Source organism: Plutella xylostella, chromosome 18 (genome assembly GCF_932276165.1).
Source record: "Plutella xylostella chromosome 18, ilPluXylo3.1, whole genome shotgun sequence".
NCBI lineage: Eukaryota > Metazoa > Arthropoda > Insecta > Lepidoptera > Plutellidae > Plutella > Plutella xylostella.
Genome location: NC_063998.1, coordinates 9,290,411 through 9,316,159, shown reverse-complemented (window position 1 = coordinate 9,316,159; position 25,749 = coordinate 9,290,411). Strand labels below are relative to the sequence as shown.

At 39.5% G+C, this 25,749-nt stretch overlaps 3 protein-coding genes across 3 annotated transcripts; all 3 read left to right on the top strand.

Moving 5' to 3' along the window:
• The first annotated feature begins 2,594 nt into the window (after positions 1-2,594).
• LOC119692706 lies at positions 2,595-3,807 on the top strand. The gene is made up of 2 exons (XM_038114124.2): positions 2,595-2,710; positions 3,271-3,807. Exons 1-2 carry the CDS (start codon positions 2,699-2,701, stop codon positions 3,487-3,489), a joined length of 231 nt encoding a protein of 76 aa, XP_037970052.2. The 5' UTR covers positions 2,595-2,698; the 3' UTR covers positions 3,490-3,807.
• A 6,631-nt stretch (positions 3,808-10,438) lies between these two features.
• LOC105391292 (endochitinase A-like) lies at positions 10,439-25,141 on the top strand. The gene is made up of 11 exons (XM_048627518.1): positions 10,439-10,468; positions 10,581-11,440; positions 13,580-13,586; positions 14,014-14,430; positions 18,084-18,116; positions 18,237-18,826; positions 19,241-19,244; positions 21,336-21,380; positions 21,486-22,034; positions 24,372-24,440; positions 24,568-25,141. Exons 1-11 carry the CDS (start codon positions 10,457-10,459, stop codon positions 25,096-25,098), a joined length of 3,117 nt encoding a protein of 1,038 aa, XP_048483475.1. The 5' UTR covers positions 10,439-10,456; the 3' UTR covers positions 25,099-25,141.
• On the top strand, positions 13,710-14,521 carry LOC105398429 (vitelline membrane protein Vm26Ab-like). Its single transcript, XM_048627457.1, has 3 exons — positions 13,710-13,868; positions 14,014-14,233; positions 14,270-14,521. The coding sequence occupies exons 1-3, from the start codon at positions 13,857-13,859 to the stop codon at positions 14,452-14,454; spliced, it is 417 nt and encodes a 138-aa protein (XP_048483414.1). The 5' UTR covers positions 13,710-13,856; the 3' UTR covers positions 14,455-14,521.
• Positions 25,142-25,749: the final 608 nt, after the last annotated feature.

Here is a 25,749-nt window from a genome sequence, read left to right as displayed (position 1 = left end):
TAAAATTCTATTGCACGGGCCAGACATAGTTCAGCATTTCTCAGTTATGCCTATCGGTTTTCTATCTGAGGAGGCATCTGAGGCTAGAAATAAAGATTTTCGCAAATTTAGAGAGGAGCATTCTCGAAAGCACAGTAGTATCTCATGCAACACAGATATTATGCACAATTTATTATTGTCTTCTGATCCACTTCTTACAAGCATACGTCCAAAAGTAAATAAGTTTGTAAAAAAATCTTCCTTTAAGGAATTTTATGAACTAACGGATTCTGAAAAATGTGATATAGAATTTGTTAACGTCAATGATTTAGCAGAAATCGATTCTGAATCTGAATTAATTGATGATGATGATGACGATTAAGATAACAATATAAAAATAAAACAATTTGTAGCTTGAAATGATATTAAAAAAATAATATTGTAAACTAATTGGTTAACTTACATAGATTCTATTATTTGTATAAGTAATCGTTATAAATAAGTATTTAAAGTCTGTTATTCCTAAAATATTATCACTCAATAGTTTTTTTTTCATATTTATAAAATATATATAATGTACGTACGTCTTTTTAAGATTTAAAATAAATAAAATAAGGAAAACATATATTTATACTTTTTAATTATAAAAAACCTTATATCTCAGAAAGTGCACGTTTGGCGCACTATGTGCTACTATTATGATGTTTGTGACTGCAACTAGAAACAAGGCCGGAATCGGGAGGGAGAGAGCTCGGTACAGTCTTTTTCATACAAAAATATCACATTTTCTCAAATAATTCCCGATATATGATAGTTATGAAGAAATTCATAATAACAAGTTATGAAGGCATTAATTAGTAGAATACGACTGTATATTTTGTTTTTCATAATTTGTCCATATTTTTTTTGAGACCCCAATGTCCAACGTGTCCCATACATTCGTTCCACTGTGCGCCGTGGGTCCCAAGGGAACGGTAATAAACATACATGAAGTATATATATGCCAGCGACGACGACGATGCTTAAATGACGCAACGCACCAATGGGGACTCGCCCTTACTGAAACTATATGGATGTGCAGCGATCAATTAATAAAATGCTTTAAATGTCGTCTTACGTATATGTATACACGTGTGTAGGTTAAAAAGTAATTTTATAGAATTTTTGATGTTTGTGACTGTTGTACATGATGCTATGTTAGCACTAAGCTATTTGGAAATAAAGTTTAAAATGATTGATCTCATATAAGCTTAGTTTTGTTTTTTTCCGATACAGTTTATAAATATTTAAAAAAGTTGGTGAGCATTTAACTTTTAAGTTACAATACGAACTTGTATAAAACGGTGAATTAATTAGGTAAGTATTTATAAATGGCCTAGTCCGAGTGCTCATACATACATCGGTATATTTTACGTCGGTACGCATGGCTAAAGTGATTATTATTGTTGTTCAAAGTGCAAACCGCGCCCAAGTTTAGCCCGAGGGGTCTCCCACGCCACAACACTCACCTTATCTTTGTAACGCCGAAGCACGGCTCCTTCCGAGACACAATACCGTTGGTTCTAATTTTCCGACAATGCTGTTAACCCCTAGGGTACTTGCTTAACTTCGAATTCTTGAATCTTCAATCTTTTTATCTGTCCACCTACTACCTCTATAACATGAATAGGTACCACGACATCAAATTAAGCACTTGAAAAATTCAGGCGTACCTAATGCTGCTTGGGAGCTTGATCTAACAGATTTAGACCGTTGCTTAGTACACTCACGGGCAATGAAAAGGTTCCAGTGAGAAAAGGACCAAATAACTCCTTAACGGAAAAGGCTAGCTTAATGACGCCTTCTGCAACATTGAAGTACGTTTAACAGAGCATCAGGATATAACCAACTAATAACGATAATATTTTGTTCATAAATTAAATGAAATGTTAGAAAAATTGAGATCGTTTGGTGTTGGCATTTTGTGAGTGGAACAGTTTCTTTGCCCGTGAGTGTATACAGAACGAAAGCTGAGCTTCCAGAGCTCTGATCCGTCAGTTTTATGCAACGCCGAACCAGCGGTAGAGCTGATAAGACGGCTACGAACAATTCTAGTAGGTAAGACAGGAATAATATTCATAGAAAAAGCGTAGTTAGATAAATTAAGTTTCCTGGTGCCGTTACACGGACTCGTTATAGACGTAGATTAATATGGCGCTGTGATTGGTGGAACTCGCATTCATCATCACGACCCATCACGTCCCCACTGCTGGATCACGGGTCTCCTTCAATCGAAAGGAAGGGTTTCAGGCCTAGTCCACCACGCTGGCCTAGTGCAGATTGGTGGAATCCATGTAGCAACCCCTGGAAACTGTAATAAATGAAGGATTTCGTTTCCTTGAAGCTGTAAGTAAGTACTCGTAGATAGAGCAATATTTTATATTAATATGCATTGGCAGTAAAACCAAACAATGCCGTGATATATTCTAAATAATTTAAATAAAAAAAACGTCATTGATCTTAATTTGCTTATGAATTGCACTAAATTTTATAAATTTGTTTGTTTGTGTATTGCAGCTAGGTGTTTCGATGTTTATGCGTATATCAATGTCACAAGATGCTCAGTGGGTGAGGCCCACAACTTGGTATAAAAGCGAAAGGATCCAACATCCTTGCATTCAGTTCATCTGATCCTTTCCAAACGATTACCAACACTTTAAACAATTTTAGAAGAAGCAAGATGAAGTTCTTCGTAAGTATTTATTTTAAATATATTTTTTTATCTAATTTCGTAAAGTGGTCCTATAAGGGTTCCGTTTTTACCTTTGACGTACGGAACCCTAAAAATATGTAGACCAAAACGCAGTAACTTTTTCAAAGCATGTTTGGTTTAAAGTAAATTTAATAGATCACGGTTGTCAATCTTATTATTTTATCCCTAAAGGTGTGTAAATCTAAACAATTTTCCCCTTCACCTAATATTTTTATACTTATTATTTACTTGGTTATATATAATTCGGTTAAAGTTAACCTAAGTATCTCAAATTGCATCTTGGTGGTATTAAATGAATTATTTATTACGCCTATTAGTTTCGTCCTAAAACTGAGGTGAAAGGCAAGCGATGCTCATGATCTTATAAAGTTCATTCAACTACATTTTTCTCAACTAAGTAATACCTTAGCCCCCCATTGATTTGGCCACATGGAGCCAAGTAATCTAACTTTTGCGGCAAACACTTACATACCCTGAACTGAAGATGGGTCATTTTTTAATCTTCAACACTATACTCATCCTCTCCTCTTCCTCCCCAGGGCGTGCTATTCTCGCTGGTGGCAGCCCTGGCCTCTGTCTCCGCGGGTTACATCGGCTGGTCGTCCCCGCACTACTACTCGCGCCCGGTGGTCGTGCGCCGCGTGGTCTACCCCTCGTCTGGCTGGAGCTCTGGCTGGCCAAGCTCTGGCTGGAGCTCTGGCTGGCGCTCTGGCTGGCCAAGCTACAGGAAGTCCGGCTGGAGCAGCGGATGGTGGTAGATTGGAGAGATACGACGAACCGGTTGCTTATTTTTGACATGCTCTTTTTCTTTTGGTTATGTATTGATGGTTTATGGTTTTTTAAAAGCGTATATTTAATGAATATTATTGTAATGATAACTGTGATAGTAAATAAATTAATAAAATAAAGACTTTAAGTGACAGGTGCTGAATTTAAAGTCCAATAAAAAAATATAAAATTCGTTACTCAATCTGCGAAATGTCAATGTGGAAATTGCAATAAAGTGCAAGCCATAAAACTCGTAAACTTTCCTTAAAAGGAGATAAATACATATTTAGTTGTTGACAAAAAACTATCCATCTAAGTGTTCACCTACCTGCTTCAAATATTATTTATATACCTGATTGCTACTGTGATAAATCGGAAAGTACCTATGTATTTCCTAACCAATAAACTATGTATTTAACCAATTTTGCGAGATTTATTTATCCTTTTATTAATCCTTAACTTAAGTAAGTAATTAATAATTATTTTCTTAAGTTATAAACCTGTCAGTAGGTCAATCAGATGATGTGACATTTTGAAATCATCATAATGATATGAATTAATTAAAGGTGTTAATAATTTTATGGATAAGTACTTGACACAGAATCAGGTGCTTAAAAGTTTAGAAAAACGACTAACTATACACTGCGATCGCGCGTGTCTGATGTTTTATCAAAATAATTGGAATACAGTTAGGAAAACAAACAGATGATATTCATAATTATCAGCCCATAGCTAGTAAATTAATTTTTTTTAATTTCTTTAAATTATCCAGTGCTGGTGGTGTAACGAATGGGCTCGGCTCTCATTCGTGAAGCCGTGGGTTCGAATCTAGCCATGTAGTAACGAAGACTTTAAATAAGGAATAGAAGTACAATTACACCACGTACTCTAACGGTGAATGTACTTACACTGTACAGCGAAGCGAAAAGCGGGTGGCTCGCTTCCGAGTCACCTCTGACTACCCCTTCGGGGCTTGAAGTCTTGAGCATGTGTATGCATCCACTGCTGAACATAGGCCTCGCCCAAGGAGCGTCACTACCGACTACCTGTCTACACAGTCTTTGTCCAACGGAATAGACATAATATTCATATATTATAATGTATGTAAATATATGGAATAATGTAAATTTATTAATATTATTATTGAATCGAGTATATTTTGGGCAAATTTTATGTAGGACAAGGTCATTGAATGTTTACGTTTAGTTCCAACTGGTAAGTGATTCATTGGGATGGTCTCTAGAATACACTATATTCGTTCTAATAAATAATTTGTAGGTATTTATTGGATGGATGTTTGTCACTCTTTCAACCCGAGACTACTAAACGAATGTAGGAAGTTGACACCCTGGATTATAAGTAAGGCTATTTTTTATCCCGCAATTCCCACGGAACCACTTTTTAAGGCTAAGCGGAACTTGTGGGAAATACGGCAAAGAGCTTTTTAGGGTTTGTCCGCTACGCCTATGTTGTACGGCTATTGTGTTTTCCTATAGCCCGATTTACATCATCCTGCTTCCAAATTGATAGCATTTTTCGTCACATTAAAATAGGTAGGTTTACAAATTACTTACGTGTGATATATGAATTTGGACTGACACAAAGAGCCTAAACTGTAAACATTCTCTGAACTTTAAATACGGTCTATGCGTGATAGTGTTTAGCAGAGTGCTTTCTTTAAACGCTAAACACTTGCCTTAGTACGCTCTCTTCGCACCAAAGCACTAAATGACTTGCATTTCAAGTTTTATTAAAATACTATACTAAACAATAATATTTAAGTATTGCACTTAATCATTATTCTGACTGTAAATACAAGGTACACTTGTCTCATAAATCTTATTTTATTGACATAACTATAATATCAGACGGATTATTGTAGGTGTGTAAAATTACCATAACGATTAGAATATTTTCTTATTCATTCGGAAATGTTCTTTAATAGAGTTGTCTGCAAGGATGCCGAAGTTTCGAAACTGCGTCGATTAGCATCACAGCATCATTTTATTCAATTTTATTTAAATAAGTTCAATATTAATTAATTCAAATGCCGCGTTACGTTATTTCCGGACCGGATCAGAATGACAAAGTTCACAACCTAACATTAGTGGTAGTTCACAAGATTCTATTCTATTCTGTGGAGGATGAAGCTCCTGTACGTGGCTCTCTCTTGTGGTATCTTTCTACATATTTCCCTTATTTCAGCCCAGCAAGCCTAGCTCTCGTGTAAATTGGAGCAGCAAGCTTGGATGTTGCAAAACTTGGAGTTCACAACATGGATCGATAAGGAAAATATGTAAAACTTAGATAAATATACCGGTCATGGTCGATAGAATAGAATAGCTCTCGTTTTTACTTTGCCGTAGTAGCTGACTAAGCACCCGAATTTCTCGATGAAACAACAAACAAAACATACTCTGTAAAGGTAAAAGGATCTGGGGAGTCTTGGCCATTTGGTCATCCAACATAACTAGACTTGGATTGATGTAGTTATTTTCAAAGTCAAAGTTGTATTTGTCTCATGAGCCAATGGTAAAATTGGGTATTCCGTATTCTTTTAAAGAGAAAAATATAGATTAAAAATTAAAATATATATAAGGGTGAATTTCCCGCGGCCAAAATTTGCGTGGCATCAATGAAATCGGTACTAAAAAACAAAGTTATAATTTTCTTATATTTTTTTCCGGTTATGTGGAATAGTAATCTATATGAAGCACTAAATATTTTATCATTAGGATTAATGGATACTTTACAAAAAAATATTAAACCTCCAAATCTTTCATTGCCGTGTTTGTCCCCAGGTCATCTCGTTTTGTATTATTCTTCATTGATGAAAAAATATTGAGTGTTTAGATATAAACTTAGTTTCATTTGATACATTAATAGTTAAAGTATTGTTACGAAATACATTTATTCAAATAAATAAAGAATATAACGAACGGTAAGTGAAAATTCATGTGTCCCAGAACTACATTTCATCGCCGTGACCTAAACATGATCAAGGATATTGTTTTATCTATGAACTTGAGTCCCCCCCTCGGTGCGCTAATCGTTTTTTACAAGTTTTGCCTAACTACTCGACGTGGAAAGAGGTACACAGGTGCCCACGTTTTCGCGCTATAGTGAAAGTTATATTTGTTTTTGGACACTGGTCATTTTTTCTTTCATCGCCGTGGATAGATATAACTTCTATAAAATTAAGTTTGTCTTCTTGAGTAAGCATTCAAAAGAAAGCATTTAGAAAATATTTGTCTTATAAAGTGTTTGTTTCTCCGAATAGTTAATACTTTTTTCGTTATTTATATTTAATGGCTTGATTTTCATCGCCATGCTTTCATTTCCGTGGTTTCCGTGGCCAAAATTTGCTATGGAAATGAAAAAAAAGTCACGGCAATGAAAAAAATTTCATCGCCATGTCTTGTAAAATAATGTGTATTCATTGCCGTGGCCTGGTTATTAATTTCCGTGGCCAGGTTATTCATTTCCCTGGCCAGTTTATTCATTTCCGTGACATATGTTTTCATCGCCATGGTATGTATGATAGGGCAAATAAAAATTTAATAACCATCTTTTGTAATATAGGTAATACCGATCATTGAAATTACCTACAGGACTTGTTAAATTACCTCTTTTTGCAGTTCGAGAAATCATCGCGTATCGCGATGTATAAAAACTAAATGTATAATTTATCAATAACAATCACAAAATAAGTATTATAATTAATGTAATGTATAAATAAGATCTGTTTTAGCTCATGCGCCCGCTTCTCATGCCAGAGATGCGGGTGCAAATCTCGGCGCTGGCATGTACCAATTAGTTCTTTCAATTTAAGTATAATGTATACCATCGCTCTTACGGTGAAGGAAAACATCGTGAGGAAATCTGCATATCTAGATTTAGCACATCTAGATATGTGAATCCACCGACCCTCAGTGGACCAGCGTGGTCGGAAATGGTCCAAGATTAAAAAGGCAGTTTAGACCTTGGATATATGCACAAAGGTTCCATTCGAGAGAGCCAGGTGCAGGTACTTACACCCCCAGCAGATAATAGAATAGCATAGAATATACATCTCCGCAGGAACTCAGCTGGATGCTAAGTGGCCTAAATGCTGCTTGCCAACGTGTAGGCCTCGGTATGAACTTGGGCAAGACGAAAGTCATGTAGAATGTTCACATCAAACGGGAGCCGGTGATCGTTGGTGAGACAACTATATGTCTACCTCAAGCAGACTATTCGGCTAGGCAGAAGCAATTTCGACAAGGAGGCTGAAAAGCGCATCTAACTGGGTTGGGCTGCATTCGGGAATCATCGTCACATATAAATGCTCCTCGGCCATTCCTCAGAGCCTGAAGACAAAGGTCTTCAACCAGTGCACCCTGCCAGTGATGACGTATGGTGCAGAGACGTAGACACTGAGAGTGGGACTGGTCCACCGATTTAAAGTCACTCAGCGTGCTATGAAGAGAGCTTCGCTTGGGGTTTCTCTAATGGATCGTATCAGAAAAGAGGTTATCCATCACAGGACTAAGGTTACCGACATGTCAAATCACCGAGCTGTCAAAATGTGCAAGCTTAGGTAGGTAGCCGGTAGTAGCTGGATTAGGAAGGCAGAGGTCCGAGTGTTGTGGCGCTCCTTGGGAGAGACCTATGTCCAGCAGTGGATGATTATAGGCTGATGATGATAAAATACATTCCATATTATTATATTAATTAAAATATACTTTCATTTAGCATAGAGCTCATAAAATATTCCATCATATCACGTAATCTGTGTAAAATTACACAACACCATCAAAACCCCTAGCACCAAAACCTTAAGATAGGTGTGATGACGAGGAAAGCGAGGAGGAGCGGTTAAGTGCACATGCTGCGCCCCACTTTGCTGTTGACAAACATGTGCACCTAACTGCACCTATCTTTAGGTTTTGGTGCTTTTGGTGGTTTGTTCGGTGATTTGTAACTCAGCTGATCATGTCATATCATAATATATTTTATGAACTTTACATAAAATTAACAGTTCGTATACTGTATAATATTACTATCATCATCATCATCATCTCAGCCATAGGACGTCCACTGCTGAACATAGGCCTTCCCCAATGATTTCCACCTTTTCCGATCGGAGGCGGCCCGCATCCAGTTCTTCCCCGCGGACTTGACTATATCGTCCGTCCATCTCGCGGGGCTTGCCGCTACGTGGTCTCCACTCGAGGACTCTTCTGCTCCACCGACCATCAGTCCTTCGAGCAATGTGTCCGGCCCACTGCCATTTCAGCTTACGCCGGCTCCATACGTTGGCCCCAACGCAGGTCCCAACGCTACTCGTCCAACGTATGGATCTAGAAAATTGCGTTGGCCCCAACGTTGGGGCGAGCGTTGGGAGTTGGCCGTCTCGTGTCGGTTTTATCAAAGGAATCTGCGCCAACGCTGGCGATCACGCCCACACGTTGGCGCTTTGCTCAGTGCTGTTGCAACACGCAACGAGTGCGGACATCGAGCGAGAATGGATTTCTCACCACAAAATCGTCACCTTTATGGAAAAATTAAAAAGTTACAGATTTTATTGAAATTAACAACAAGCACATCCAATAATATGGGACGCAACTCGAAAGGAACATAAAAATCAAAATGTATTAGCATGCATGGCGCAGCATTCATCAGAATATGGGCATGATCTTCTCAATTGGAGATTTTTAAAAAGGGGGAATCATTAATGAGCACATATTTATCGCCTCAGAGCAGTTAAGATTTCTGTATCAGACATCTTCACGTTGGCTCTGTCGGGACAAAACTGGTTTATTAGCCAACGTATGTACGCCTCACCCAATTTGCAGTCCAACGTTGGTACGAGCGTTGGGACCAACGTGTGGAGCCGGCCTTACTGACTCGATAGGCCATGTCGGTTACTTTGGTTCTTCTACGGATCCCTTCATTTCTGATTCGATCACGTAGAGATACGCCGAGCATAGCCCTTTCCATAACTTGCTGGGTGACTCCGAGCCTATTTAAGAGACCTAAAGACCACGTCTCGGCACCGTAGGTCATCACTGGCAACATGTATAATATTATACTTTATGAAAATATAGATGTTATAATAGATACGGTTAATTATATTTTGTGAACGATATTAATGTGAAATTAAACATTTAGTTTTTATAAGTCGCAATACGAACCCCATAATACTACTTAAAGAATTCCATTCTTTATTATTTTATACATACTGTCGTTCTTTCTTTCGTTCCAATATCTATCCAAATATTTCTACCATACATAATCTGTCTAAGTTTGCGTTTCCCTCATAGTTTTTTTTTATTGCAATGGATTGATTCTTTCATATCCATAGCACAGTTCTTTCATTGCCGTGGGCGTTAGTTTCATTGCCGTGGATGTTTTTTTCATTGCCGTGGACGCTTATTTCATTGCCGTGAACGCATGTGTCATCGCCGTGGCACGAAATTTTTGATCATCTGTGTCTCGTTAAGTTCTTAACTTATCTGCTAGCCATTAAGTAAGAACACTAACATTAACAAAAACTTTAATAAAAGCGCTTTTTCAATATAAAAAACCTAAAGATAAAAAAGTCCACGGAAATGAAGATTTTTTAGGACTTGTTGAAATCCACCCATAAATACGTTCTTATCCTTAGTATTAGTTAGTTTTAGCTATATTATTTAGATAATTATAGTTTTATAATATGCATATCTTATGTAGATGCTTGTTTGAGGTTTTTTAATTCATCGGAGAGACATTAAAATAGGTTAGAGGACGTTGGCCCAGCGTCACCGCTGATGCGGTCACTTCATTATTTATGACATGGACATTTATTAAATGGTAAAATAATTCGGAAAATCTTACCGAGGACCATTGCGACACTAATATGTATTTTTAGTATATATACTGGAGTTTTTTTAGGGTCGTCATCACATCCTACACGGCTGCACACAAAATATCAACATGAAACTTTTGGTTAGTATAAAGCACATATAGTTATTCTTATTTAATTAGCTGTATTCATAAGTTCCATCCTCCAGACTTAATAAATCAGAGCTATGTTATTAACAAATAATCTTATCTTCAGGTTGTCGTCGCCTTCACCCTGGCCGTGGCATCAGCCGGCCAGGTCCGTGAGAAGCGAGGGGTCCTCAGCGGCCTACACGCCCCGGCCTCCAGCTATGTTGCCCCAGCAGTCAGCTATGCTGCCCCAGCCGTCAGCTACGCCAGCTCCCCACTGACGACCTCTGTGTCAAGCAGCTACATCACCCCGGCCACGTCAAGCCACGCCCACCTCCCGTCCGTCAGCAGCTACGTCTCCCCTTCGTACTCCAGCCTGGCCGCTGCCCCAGCTCTTTCCAGCTACTCTGCCCCAGCCCTGTCAAGCTATTCTGCCCCAGCCCTCTCAAGTTACTCTGCGCCGGCCTTGTCCAGTTACTCTGCTCCAGCCTTGTCGAGCTACTCTTCATCAAGCTACTCTGCCCCAGCTCTATCAAGCTACTCTGCCCCAGCCCTATCAAGCTACTCTTCCCCAGCTCTATCGTCTTACTCATCATCATCGTACGCCTCCGCCGCCCCAGTGGTGAGCTACGTGCCAGCGTCGTACTCAGCTCTGGCCCACGCCCCCACTCACGCAGTGTACCCGCCTGCAGTTTCCAGCTACGTCGCCCCCGCTGTGTCCAGCTACTCCCCTCTCTCGACCTTCGCGTCGTCTAGCTATGTTGCCCCCGCAGCTAGCTATGTTGCCCCCTCGGTGTCCTACGCGCCATCAGTGTCGTACTCCGCGCCTGCAGCTCGCTACGAGACGGTTCGCAGGGTGGTGAACGTGAACAAGGTGGTGTCGGTCCCTCAAGTGGTGAAGGTCAACAAGCTGGTGTCCGTGCCCCAAGTGGTGGTCGAGAAGAAGCTCGTCTCCGCGCCCAGCTACGCGCCCGCCTACTCCGGCTGGTGATTGTTTAAGTGTTTGTTTGTGATAACTAGTCATGTAGAGTGTTGATTGTTTGCTGGAAATATATTTTTGTATTTTTATTCCTGTTGTTTTTTTTTACTATTTTTCGAATAACTTCTTAAGTATATTACTGCATACCAAATAGAAAAAAACCCTTACACCAATATAAATTGTGTCCATTTTCCAATTAATGCGCTCGTAAAGCTAGGTGCTCAAAATTGCCCAGACCCCGATTTTCGCTCTCTCGGCATTCCCTGTTACAAGAAATATCACGTGTTCTAAGAAATATTGCATGTAACAGACATGTAAGAGAGTACTAGTAATCGAAGCTACTCGAATAAATACTGATTAATTTGGACAATGCCGTTTTGGTTGCTCTTGGGTTAGCTAAGATTATTACCATAATATAATTATATTGCTATGTAAGTACTTGTTCTAGGACATAAAGCTAAGCACAGGTAGCATTTAAAGTCAAAGTAGACAGTGAGCTGCGAGCGCAGGGCCTGAGCCGCACGGAAGCCAGAGTGGTTGCTGAGGACAGAATGGCGTGATACACGCTTGTAAATGCCCTCTATGTACCACCGGCGTACATTTGGACAGCAACAACAACATGGCAACAAGTAGCATTCTCTTATTCTCTTATAGGGTGATGATGGGTATAGTTTGGCAAGATTCAATGCTCAGCAGCCAGCGGAGTAAGTAGTTATTACATACAACGTTTTATGCATTTCGATCCGAAAGTCTGAAACTAATTGAAAAATTGTTTAACAAATGCATTCGCAGCATCCAGGCTATTCCGTCAGAAAATCATCGATGAATTCCAATATTGTAAAAAAGGAAAGAAATAATGGGAATTATGACACTGAGGCGAAGTCATGTTGTTTGCGCATGATATAACTTGTTGAATAATAATGTAAAACGGACAGGTATATGTGCAGTTTCATTATATTCTTGATATGAATACTTTCTATGATATAACATAAATTATGTATTTCAAACTATATACCTCTAAGGTATGTAGTAAGTGCAGTTATTTTCGTAGCGCAATTATTTCATACAAAAGACATCAACGCGTTGTCAAGAACTTACATTTGCTACGAACATTTCAATGGCACAGGAACTTTACTAGTGCATAGATCTAAGCTCTTCTCAACGTTTGTGCTATGACATGCGAGTATATACGTGATACGTGAAAAAAATATCTTCTTCCCATAAAGTTTGTAAGGAAAAAGAGTATTAATTCTGCAAATATTTTCTAAATTCACAGAACTATCGCGTCTGCAAACAATACCCTTATTCTAACACCTCGTACAGTACCAACTTCAATTTCACTCCAATAAGTTAGTAGCAATTTCATGCGTTGTATAAATTGGTGGAGCATAATCTCAACTTATATGTCTTGCTAAGAAAATAGTGACGGCGCGGTGTTTGATACTATACGATACAGTGCGTCCACAAGCCCACATAGAGGAAAATATACCGAATATTTAGAGGCATTTTAGGGAATGGAGACTTTATTTTAGTTTTAAAACAAATTCTTTGAATTTAAGTACACATCTAGTTTGTAACATTTACATAAACAATTTGGAACGCATGGTTAAGCTGGGAAAAATAAAGTCTCCCTTCAGTAAAATGCCTATTTTCAGTAGTTTCAGTGGGGCACGCATTAGGAATATTAATTAGGCAAACGTCTTAATTCGTATTATACTGTACAATTTTAAAATTTCGTCATCGCATCCTAAGAAACATTTCTTGAAAAAAGTATATATTAAGTAAGTAGGTTTTGTGCAATAAAGCATTTCTTATCTGTAAAATTTATGTAAATTGTCTGTAGATCAAAGCAATATTAAAGACCAACGTAATTTACACTTGACCACATCTTAATTAATTGGTGCATGTTCCTTTCAATTGTTTACAAACAACAAACCAGTTCTTGGCGAATTATTTATACGTTTCGGATATTGCCCCAGTGGCGATCAACAATTTACATTTTGAATGTGTTGAGCGTATCTCAAACTTTTGTGAAAGTACTCGATATCTTTTATCAATATTGTTATTAGAGATACCAGCGACCATTAATTTGATCTATTATATCTAGATCTAATGATAACTTATTTAAAACAACCAATCAATTGTAGTTTAACTGTAAAGTGTAGCTACGCACGAAAAAAAAATTCCGACTGTTGATAAAAATCTCAAAAGTTTGGCAACCACAGGTCGACGAAACCTGTTTCTGTGCAGAAACAGTGCATCAAAAGATGTCCAAAACTGGGGTTGGGCAGGACCTCTAAAAGCAAGGACAAATATTGCGTAAATAATATAGTTCACTTGATATATAAAGTGCAAGCCTCAGTACACAGCATCACACTCGATCTACTTCTTTGCAACCGCAAACAACTACACTTACAAAACAACATGAAATCCTTCGTAAGTTGATGTGACTTTATTTATAGCTCAAATGTAACAAAACACTCAAGCATTTCTAAAAAAAACACCATATATGTCGTTGTGCTTAAGAATCTATTTAGACTCCTTCAATACTCCAATATCATAACAGTGTTTATCTCCCCAGGTGGTAGCCCTATGCGTGGTGGCGACGGCGGCGGCGGCGGCGGCGGGGGAGGTGCGCGACAAGCGCGGCGTGCTGGGAGGCCTGCACGGGCTCGCCTACTCGCCCTCGCTCTACTCCGCGCCTAGCTACAGCTACTCGGCGCCAAGTTATAGCCACTACGCGGCGCCTAGCTACAGCCACTACTCCTCGCCCAGTTACTACGCGGCGCCCAGTTACAGCCACTACTCGTCTCCCAGCTACTACTCGTCTCCCAGCTACTACTCGTCTCCCAGCTACTACTCGCCCAAGGTAGTGTCGGTGAACAAGGTGGTGAACGTGAACAAGGTGGTGTCGGTCCCTCAAGTGGTGAAGGTGAACAAGGTGGTGTCGGTGCCTGAGGTGGTCTCCGTCAAGAAGGTGGTGGCGGCGCCGCACTACGCCTCCTACAGCTCCCTGTGGTGATGAGTGTCGTCTAGTCGAGTGTAAATAATAGTGTTGCTGTTTTCTTTTTGGAAAATAAATTATTTTTTAATTTTATATATTTTTTGTTTTTTAATGTAATCTTTGGTGAGCAATGTAAGAATCTTTAGTAATACTAACCTACTTGCCTTTATCATCATCAGCCAATAGTCCTCATCATAGGTTTTCTAAAGAGTGCCGTATACCTTCCTCATCCAACCAGTCTGGCACAGATTCGATTATTGCCTACTTGATCACCAATGATCAGTGGCTCCCGCTTAATAAGTATTAGGAATGTATTACACAGGTTAAAAGCGGCCCTCTTATGGAGCTTAATGATGTATTGGTGGAAATTGTATAGTTAATTATGTTCCCGTCATGCCTTATGAAATATTTAAATAGATTAGTAGGTAACTATAATAATACTAAGCAGGGTGCTAGTTAAGATAACTAGTTCCAGTTTCTCACTTGAGATATACTTCATATACTACCTAAGATACATCGGGCGTTTTTCAAATCACATGTTCGCGACTCTTCTAAAAGCGGGGCAAATTGCGATGCAAAACGCGCAATGTCCTTTTACATGAAAACTTAACTAGGGTACAAAAGGCTACGGATCAGCTAAGCTTGAATTTAAGTCCTACTTAGAGCCTATTCAGCCAGTCTCAGCGTTGCAATCCATAATTATACTCGTATACTCAAGCATTACTAAAAACGTCAAACTAAAAACATTAATGATCATTATTTTGTCTACATTACAATAAAATATATACACTCACGTGCAAAGAAATAGTTCTACTTTTTTTTTTTTAATAAATGTTTAACACTCCACAGACTTTATGTCCGTGCCTTTTGAAGAGTGGTAATTTTTATGAGATAGTTTTCAATTCTTTTATCTACTTTCTACTTTAAAAAATCCGACAAACAACTTTTTTATAATTTTCATAGGAAATTTTAACAAAATGTTAAGTTTTCCGTTGATAATATTCTGGTGAGCTTTTAAATGTAATTCAATATTACAGGCGGTATAACTAAGCTAGCCTTTTGCGCTTAGGAATAACTTGGTGCTTTTATGACTGGAAGTTTTTCATTGCCCGTGAGTGTATTAGATATTTATTTGCACCAGAATAACAACAGAAAAAAATTAAATAATTATGAACAAAACCGCGGCTTATTGCTTATAGAAATCTCTACCAGACAACCTTGTGAGTTTAAAAATGATTTTGAGGTATAGCTGTCTAATTGTTTATATCTATTAACCTAACACCTAATACCCTTGTTACATTTACCAATTATTTTGGTGAGACATTATATCCTAGGCATATCCGCGACCAATGAACGGCTAGGAATTGACTGATGTAATCAGGGTACAACTTTGGGGTTAGGTTGCTTGCACATCAACTTTTCCCGCTTTGTATCGAGAAAAGTAAGGGAAGACATGACACAATCGAAAAACGTTTCGGAAAATGTAGCAAAATATAGGTGGAGCGGTGGTAGCTCAGTCGGGTAAGCGCTCGCTTCTCAAGCCAGAGATGCGGGTTCGAATACCGGCGCTGACATATGTATTGAGTCTTTTGGAGTTTAAGTATGTATGCCATCGCTCTTATGGTGAAGCAAAACATCGTGAGAAAACCTACACACCTATATTATAGATGTGTAACCTAAGCGAATTGTACTCAATAAAAATCAGCGATACGGCTCGCGACCATCGAAAAGCGGATGACTCTCTTGCGAGTCACCACTGACTACGCCTTTGGGGTGGTGAACATTGACAATTATTTATTATTTTTTTTGTAACTAAGTAGTAGTACTTGGTTATCGTTACGAACTCGACTTAGAACCAGTTATACATTGAAGTACTTACTCTTTTTACTTTTGACCTCCGAGTTTTTTCTACCTATTGCCTAAATTGGCTTTGACTTAATTAATGTTTTTATTAAATTACTTGACGATAACATCTTTGTAGTTTTAAAACTAATCTCTTTTGTGCCACTGATTTCGGCTAAACGGTCATCGTCGTAAGTATTAGGTAATTCAGTTAAAATTATACTCTGAAATATGGTATGAGTACTATTGTCAAATGTAAGTAAATATTTAAGTAATATTGCTTCCCTGTATGGTAAAGTTCAATTCTTATTATCGTGTGGTGTTAAACAAAAATGAAGTACCAGCTATATGTACTTTAAAATATTCCCTATAACTTTGACTCCATTGCAATAAATAAAAATGAGTTGTAGAATTAAATTAAATTTATTTTCCAAAAAGAAAACACAAAAACAGCAACACTACTATTTACACTCGACTAGACGACACTCATCACCACAGGGAGCCGTAGGAGGCGTAGTGCGGCGCCGCCACCACCTTCTTGACGGACACCACCTCGGGTACCGACACCACTTTGTTCACCTTCACCACTTGAGGGACCGACACCACCTTGTTCACGTTCACCACCTTGTTCACTGACACCACCTTGGCGGGCGAGTAGTAGCTAGGAGACGAGTAGTGGCTGTAACTGGGCGCCGCGTAGTAACTGGGCGAGGAGTAGTGGCTGTAGCTAGGCGCCGCGTAGTGGCTGTAGCTAGGCGCCGCGTAGTGGCTGTAACTAGGCGCCGAGTAGCTGTAGCTAGGCGCGGAGTAGAGCGAGGGCGAGTAGGCGAGCCCGTGCAGGCCGCTGAGCACGCCGCGCTTGTCGCGCACCTCCCCCGCCGCCGCCGCCGCCGCCGCCGCCGCCGCCGCCAGCACGCATAGGGCTACCACCTGGAAAAACAAATAACACTGTTATGACATTTGAATAATTAAGGAGTTTAAATAGATTTTAACAATGACAATAGATTTTCACAACGATAGAGTTGATAGTTTCTTTTAAATGCTTGATAGATGATCTAACATAGATGAACTTTGTTGAACTGTAAATAAAGTCTGAACAACTTACGAAGGATTTCATGTTGTTTTGTAAGTGTAGTTGTTTGCGGTTGCAAAGAAGTAGATCGAGTGTGATGCTGCTGTACTGAGGCTTACACTTTATATATTCACATGATCTAGATTTTGCGTAATATTGTCCTCGCTTTAAGAGCTCCTTTCCAACCCTACTTTTTGTCATTTTTTATGCAGTTGTGGATATAAATAATCAATTAGGTAAATCAAAAACACATAATCTGAAAACGGTTTCTGGAAGGTCACTTTTGCTTTACGAAATACCTACAAGTTTCGGCAGCATATCTCGTTGCATTAAACATACTCGTACCGAATTCCATGAAAGCTCTCCGATTTCTCATGTCTGAAACTAACTAATTTCGTCAAGCGTTGGGATTTTCACTGTGGTGAAAAGATTGGTCAACGTAATTAGTTACCTGACTGCCCTGGATGCGCCGGACTTATACAGGATGTTGCAAAAAGGGTATACTTACTAAGTCAATACCTACAGTAACTATTACGAATGATTAATATATTAAATATTTATATTCAAAATTAGGAATATTTAAAATCATTTATAATGAATTTGCTACATATTTTACCCGTTTCAATGTCATTGCCCGCCACTAGGTCATCGATGCAAATTATTGAGACGAATTCGTATAAAAGAGTAGAGCAATCGTGTTACATCACACACATCATCTTCACATCCTTTGAAGACACAACGAAAATACTCAGCCATGAAGACCTTTGTAAGTATTTTGTGAAAATGAACCAATCACCATTGAACATACCTATACTTACTCGTCGAAATAAATTAAACTATTGATTCTTTATTGACGAAAGATTGATGATCTGATTCTTGTCTCTAGGTGACCGTCCTCTGCTCGCTGGCGCTGGCCTCGGCGGGGCAGGTGCGTGAGAAGCGCGGGTTCCTGAGCGGCCTGCACAGCTACGCACCCGCTGCCAGCTACTCCGCCCCGGCTGTGAGCTATGCAAGCTACTCCGCCGCGCCTAGCTACAGCTACTCCGCCGCGCCTAGCTACAGCTACTCAGCCGCGCCGGCTGTCAGTTACTCCGCCCCAGCCGTCAGCTACTCTGCGCCGGCTGTCAGCTACTCTGCCCCCGCTGTCAGCTACTCTGCCCCGGCTGTCAGTTACTCTGCGCCTGCTGTCAGCTACTCTGCCCCAGCCGTCAGCTACTCTGCCCCGGCTGTCAGTTACTCTGCCCCAGCTGTCAGCTACGCCAGTTACTCTGCTGCGCCTAGCTACAGCTACTCGGCGCCGGCTGTGAGCTACGCGCCGCGGCTGGTGGCCGTCAAGAGGGTGGTGAACGTGAACAAGGTGGTGTCGGTCCCTCAAGTGGTGAAGGTCAACAAGCTGGTGTCCGTGCCTCAAGTGGTGGTCGAGAAGAAGCTCGTCTCCGCGCCCAGCTACGCGCCCGCCTACTCCAGCCCCCAGTGGTGAACCCGCCCCCGATAGCACTCTAGTCAACTGCAAGCCTTATTTTGTAATAAAATAAAGTATATTTATTGAACTTACCTAATTGTTTAATATTATTTTCTCACCAATGTAGTTTTTAAATTAAGATAGTACCGTCTTAGTTTGAGCATCGGATATTAAAGGCCCATCAAACAGGACTAGGGATCTCCTAGGTTATATCCACTTTCTTTCAGCATTAACTGAAGGGTCAGACAAGGTCATTTAGAATTTCTCAATTTGTAAATGTTTACGCAAACGTAAAAGTAGTTTATTGACATACTTCCTGTGCGAAATATAAACTTGATAGCTCTATAGATAGTACTCGTACGTGGACTTCATTCTATGTTTTACAGTCAACCCAGTATCAGTTGTTCTAAATTATGGTCCCCCCAAAGGTACGTAAGTACCTACTTGATCAATGTTACTCATTTAATTTCATGATTTCTCATTTTACTCAGAGTATGAGCCGATTTTTGTTGATGGAACGTGTTAGAACACTCTTGATATCATCAAAAACTTAACTTGTAATAAATCCAAGTCTCACAACTTTGCCATAGAAAGTTTTGATATGCCGTATTACCAAGTTTGTTTATTTTATCAGTCTCTGCTTAAAGGTTCGCCTATGCTAAGTTATAACGTAATTCCTTAACCTAACACTATCTTGCACGGACATAAAGTCTGTGGAGTGATAATCATTTATTTAAATAAAAAAATAAAAACATTATCTTGCAGTGACCAAATTAATATAAAAAATCTTGTATTGCATTAAACAACTCAATTTAATATGATTAACGGGCAAGAGTCGGAAAACTAATAGGACACTATATTATTTTTTGAAATGTATACGAAATTATGCCGTGCAGGAGGCAGCCGCCCTCGGCATGAGCTGGCACGAAGTCGAAGGCGTGGCACAGGACCGGTCACAGTGGAAATCTACACTTCGAGCCCTATGTCCCTGATTAGGGATCCCAGGACTTGATGATGATGATGATGATGATGATGATGATGATGATGATGATGATGATGATGATGATGATGATGATACGAAATTATAATACTTACTAATAGAATTTAAACCCGACAGCTGAAAAATTATTCACCTACTCGACTGATGTTCACATGTGATATGAACAAATGAACATCACGTTCACATTATATTCCTAATTATACATATTATGAGCAATCAAGTATACCTACGTCCGGCTGCTCATGCTTTATATACAGGGTGTCCCAAAAGTCAACGTTATCCCTTGACGGGCTGATAGGCCAGCTCATGGGTGGCCAGAACATCATAATATGACCTTAGTAAAAAAAAAAGTTTTCGATTTATAGTTTATAGTTATATAGGGCATATCGTTGAATTTTGGGACACCCTGTATACATCACCCTAGTAAACACCTGTAGTGAAATTGACCAACATGTAGAAGACTCCTGTTAGACTGTATGCCTTCAAGACCACGTATTGTGTATCCTGTAATGATGAAAATCATGTGAAATTTTCAACTAGTGCATCCTGCACATGATGGCATGTTGTATGGTGCAATATGGTGATAGCTGACGCTTTGGCTGGTCCACCGATTTAAAATCTAACTAGTGCTATGAAAAGAACTATACTTACAATGGCTGACATGTAATTTATTTAATAAATTAATATTTCAGTATGCTCAGAGCTTCTACGAAGGATCGCATGAGAAATTAGGTCATGAAATTGAGAATACCATTATATGCAGCTCTGGGCTTGAACACAAAACTGCGATGCGACGTCGCAAGTGTTTTAACAGTTTTCAGGCCAATTGCTTGATTACTGTTGCAGGTTTTTGCGATGCGACGTGGACACGCAGTTTTGTGTACAAATCTTTATGCAAGCTGGAATATGGCAGTAGGGGAGACATAGGTATATATTAATATACCTATTTAAATGATGAATGATATATTAAACAAGTATTTGAATGAAGACCACGAACAGACAAGAGGAGGTGGGTCGACGAGCTCAGTACATCACATGGACATTAGACAGGTAGCTGTGACTTGCTGGAGGAGGAAAGTCGAGAACAGCGTATTGTGTCGCTGCTAAGGAATCAACGATACCTATGTCCAGTAGTGGACGTGTATTGGCTGATGATGAGGATGACGATACTATATGTGCGTTTTGATAATTAGGTAATACATAGAACACTGGTTTGTCAATTATTTTATTTAATTCATTCGTATTCAAATAAATTAATTGTGTCATATTGTTAAAGTACTAATGGAAGACTGAAATTTTGTTTGTAAAGGGAAGAGCAATCAAGCGGAAGCCTTCATTCCTTCTTCTAGAACAATAAACTCTGTGTATGAAAATTCACCTTTGACATTGAACACAGTTGACCCCCAACAGTGTCGCATGTCTGCTCGTCACTAGGTCATCAATGCAAAATATTCAGATGAATTAGTATAAAAGAGTAGAGCAGTCTTGTTACATCACACACAACATCTTCTCATCCTTTGAAGACACATCGGAATCTGAAATCTTCTCACTCAGCCATGAAGACCTTTGTAAGTATTTTGCTATAATTATATTTATAAAGCATTTATGACAATAAGTGAAACTAAGTATAAATTACCATAGATACCTAATAACCAAGTCATGATTGTCTCCAGGTGACCGTCCTCTGCTCGCTGGCGCTGGCCTCGGCGGGGCAGGTACGGGAGAAGCGCGGGTTCCTGAGCGGCCTGCACAGCTACGCACCCACTGTCAGCTACTCCGCCCCGGCTGTGAGCTATGCGAGCTACTCCGCCGCGCCTAGCTACAGCTACTCCGCCGCGCCTAGCTACAGCTACTCCTCCGCGCCGGCTGTCAGTTACTCCGCCCCAGCTATCAGCTACTCTGCGCCTGCTGTCAGCTACTCTGCCCCAGCCGTCAGCTACTCTGCCCCGGCTGTTAGCTACTCTGCCCCAGCTGTCAGCTACTCTGCCCCAGCTGTCAGCTACGCCAGTTACTCTGCTGCGCCTAGCTACAGCTACTCGGCGCCGGCTGTGAGCTACGCGCCGCGGCTGGTGGCCGTCAAGAGGGTGGTGAACGTGAACAAGGTGGTGTCGGTCCCTCAAGTGGTGAAGGTCAACAAGCTGGTGTCCGTGCCCCAAGTGGTGGTCGAGAAGAAGCTCGTCTCCGCGCCCAGCTACGCGCCCGCCTACTCCAGCCCCCAGTGGTGAACCCGCCACCGACTGCGCTCTAGTCAACTGCAAGCCTTATTTATTTATGAAAATAAATTATTTTTATTGATCTTACGTACTTGTTTAATATTATTTTCTCACCAATATAGTTTTAAAATTAAGATGCTTAGTTTGAACATCGGATATTAAAATCCCATCAAACAGGACTAGGGATCTCCTAGGTTATATGCACATTCTTTCAGCAGTCACTGAAGGGTCAGACAAGGTCATTTAGAATTTCCCAATTTTTAAATGTTTACGCAAACGTAAAAGTAGTTTATTGACCTACCTCCTGTGCGAAATATAAACTTGATTGCTATTATAAAGGATTGGTTAAATTTAAGTTGAACATTATTATTTGCAATTAATAATTATTGTTCAATGTCAAAGCCACTATAATATTGTGCAATAAAGGATTAAAAAATATTTTTATTATTTAATCCTTTATTGCACAAATATAAACATAAGTGTAAGTAAGTGTGAGTAAAGGGTGGACTTAATGCTATGTATAAGTATTTTTGGACAGTCAAACCAATATCAGCTGTTATAAATGGTGTTCCCACCAAAAATATTTACCGAAACGAACTTATTTGAAACTGAAATCAGTTTTTAAAACTCATTTAATTTCATAATTTCTCATTTCATGAAGAGTATGAGCTGATGAAACGTAAAATTAAAACACTCTTGATGCCAACAAAAATATAACGTCACGCACAAAGACTGAGACAGAGACTGAATAAATAGTACACTAATTTTAGTAATGTAGTTATTGTAATTTTAGTACCTATATCAATAGTAAATTTAGGCAATAAAAAAAAAACTTAAACTATACGACATTAAAATACTTAAATGACCAAAATGTAGGTACCTGACGAATGACTCGTTTGTGCTTATAAAATGTAAACCCGACAGCTGAAAAATCATTCACCACCATTTATACATACGATGAATCAAGTATACGTTCGGCTGGCCAATCCTTACATTGCTATAAAATAATATAGTATAAGTTGTTATTTTTGTTCATATTAACGGCATCAATTTAACTTTAACTGAATTGTTAATTTAATTTGTTCTTTGTGTTGCACGCATGTAAATGTACATTTACTTTGCAATAGTTACCCATAAGCTACAATTACAAACTACATACGTTATCACACCTACATAGTTACTATATTAAAATTCATAACGTGGAGAGGCGCTTTCTCCTGAGATACAGTTTAATCTAGTATTAAACTGTATCTCAGGAGGTTGCAACCTTTTCTCAAGATATACCTACACTATAGCCTATAGTACACTGAAAATGTAACTAATATAATGCTGTGTCTTAGAATAAGTTTGTACTGATTTTTTTCAGGAAATAAATGTTTTTTTGTTTTTTTCACCACTCTAGTATACAGCTGTAGTACTAGTAGCCAATATTTGAAGTAGAACACCCCTGTTAGACTTAGTATTTTACTGTATGTATATCCTTTGATCATGAAAATCGTGTGAATGTTTACTATTTTCAACCAGTGCATCCCGCCATTGATGATAACATGTATTGCATTTATATGGCAGTAGGTGAATCATAATACATTAAGCGAAAGAAACGATGTACGATGGGTTATATGTACAAAGCTTTTGAATGGAGACCACGAGCAGGCAAGAAGGCGTGTTAAAACGAGCACATAAGCACATCACGTACTCACCCTTAGACAGGTAGCTAATAGCTGTGACTTGCTGGAGGAGGAAGGCTGAGGACATCCTAACTAATATTATAAATGCGAAAGTAACTGTGTCTGTCTGTCTGTCTGTCTGTTACTCTTTCACGCCAAAACTACTGAACGGATTTGAATGAAATTTGGTATACATACGGTCTAGACCCTGGGAAAGAACATAGGCTACTTTTTATCCCGGAATTCCCACGGGAAAACTTTTAAAGGCGAAGCGAAGCGCGCGGGAACAGCTAGTATTTTATAAATTGTATTATGACTATTCTAATCAAATGCCTGTATCCAATTAGTAGTGGACGTGTATTGGCTGATGATGATGTTAATATGTGCGTTTTGATACGTAGGGTTGCTGCGATTTCAATAGTTTTATTTATTTCATTCGTATTCAAATTAATTATGTTAAATTTTAATGCACTATCGAAAAACTCTTAAAACATAACTAACTTTGTAAACGGAAGAGGAATTAAGCAAAAGCCCTCATTCCTAATTCTAGAACAATAAAATCTGTGTATGAAAATTCACCTTTGACATTGAACACATTTGACCCCCAACAGTGTCGCATGTCGGCTCGCCACTAGGTCATCAATGCAAAATATTCAAATTAATTTGTATAAAAGAGTAGAGCAATCTTGTTACATCATCTTCACATCCTTTGAAGACACAACGGAAATACACAGCCATGAAGACCTTTGTAAGTATTCATTTAGAAAGAACTAGCACACTTAGGTACTAAGTAATCTAAATAAAAGCAACTCTTGATATAGACAGCTGATTTGCCATAGATACCTAATCATTAACCCACTCCTGATTGTCCCCAGGTGACCGTCCTCTGCTCGCTGGCGCTGGCCTCGGCGGGGCAGGTGCGGGAGAAGCGCGGGTTCCTGAGCGGCCTGCACAGCTACGCACCCGCTGCCAGCTACTCCGCCCCGGCTGTGAGCTATGCGAGCTACTCCGCCGCGCCTAGCTACAGCTACTCCGCCGCGCCTAGCTACAGCTACTCCGCCGCGCCGGCTGTCAGTTACTCTGCCCCGGCTGTCAGCTACTCTGCCCCAGCTGTCAGCTACTCTGCCCCAGCTGTCAGCTACTCTGCCCCAGCTGTCAGCTACTCTGCCCCAGCCGTCAGCTACGCCAGTTACTCTGCTGCGCCTAGCTACAGCTACTCGGCGCCGGCTGTGAGCTACGCGCCGCGGCTGGTGGCCGTCAAGAGGGTGGTGAACGTGAACAAGGTGGTGTCGGTCCCTCAAGTGGTGAAGGTCAACAAGCTGGTGTCCGTGCCCCAAGTGGTGGTCGAGAAGAAGCTCGTCTCCGCGCCCAGCTACGCGCCCGCCTACTCCAGCCCCCAGTGGTGAACCATCGCTGCAACTAACTGTACTCTAGTCAACTGCAAGCCTTATTTATTTATGACAATAAACTATTTTAATTAAACTTATCTGCATTATTCTATTGTCACCAAACTAGTTTTTAAATTAAGCGCTTAACATCGAAGGTGAATCAAACGAAACTAGGGATCACATAGGTATCTGTTGATTCACAATATTTCAGCAGGTCTTTGGAATGGTATTGTCAGTTGTAAAGTATTATGCAAACATAAAGTTAGTAGTGTATTGGCATAAGTAAGTACCTAATTTAAAAACTTGTTTGCTCAAAAGTAGGTATAACTTGTTCAATTTAAGACAAATATGGTTTGTAATAAAATTAATACTTAATTGATATATTATTCAGAGATATAATTTATTGTCCAATGTCAAAGCTACTGTTTTCACTCTACTATAATATAATATATTTTTGTGAAGATGCAACAACATGCTGTGTGGTATAATATGAAGGGGTCAAACCTTAATTAGTACTTACATGACTTATTTTTATCTGAGAAGTCACAGTGCCAAATCGTAATTTTCCATGTAGACTATTTTTATATTTGGGTGATTCTTCAGGGACCGTATTTTCGACTTTGAGGATTTGTGCAATAAAGGATTAAATAAATAGATAAATAATTAGAC

Excerpts from the sequence above, each read along its gene's own strand:
- LOC105391292 (XM_048627518.1), top strand. Across the intron at positions 14,431-18,083 it reads TGGTGGCGGCGCCGCACTAC|ACACAACGAAAATACTCAGC; the intron begins GCCTCCTACAGC and ends CATCCTTTGAAG. Across the intron at positions 21,381-21,485 it reads ACTCAGCCATGAAGACCTTT|GTGACCGTCCTCTGCTCGCT; the intron begins GTAAGTATTTTG and ends GATTGTCTCCAG.
- LOC105398429 (XM_048627457.1), top strand. Across the intron at positions 14,234-14,269 it reads CGCGGCGCCCAGTTACAGCC|ACTACTCGTCTCCCAGCTAC; the intron begins ACTACTCGTCTC and ends CGTCTCCCAGCT.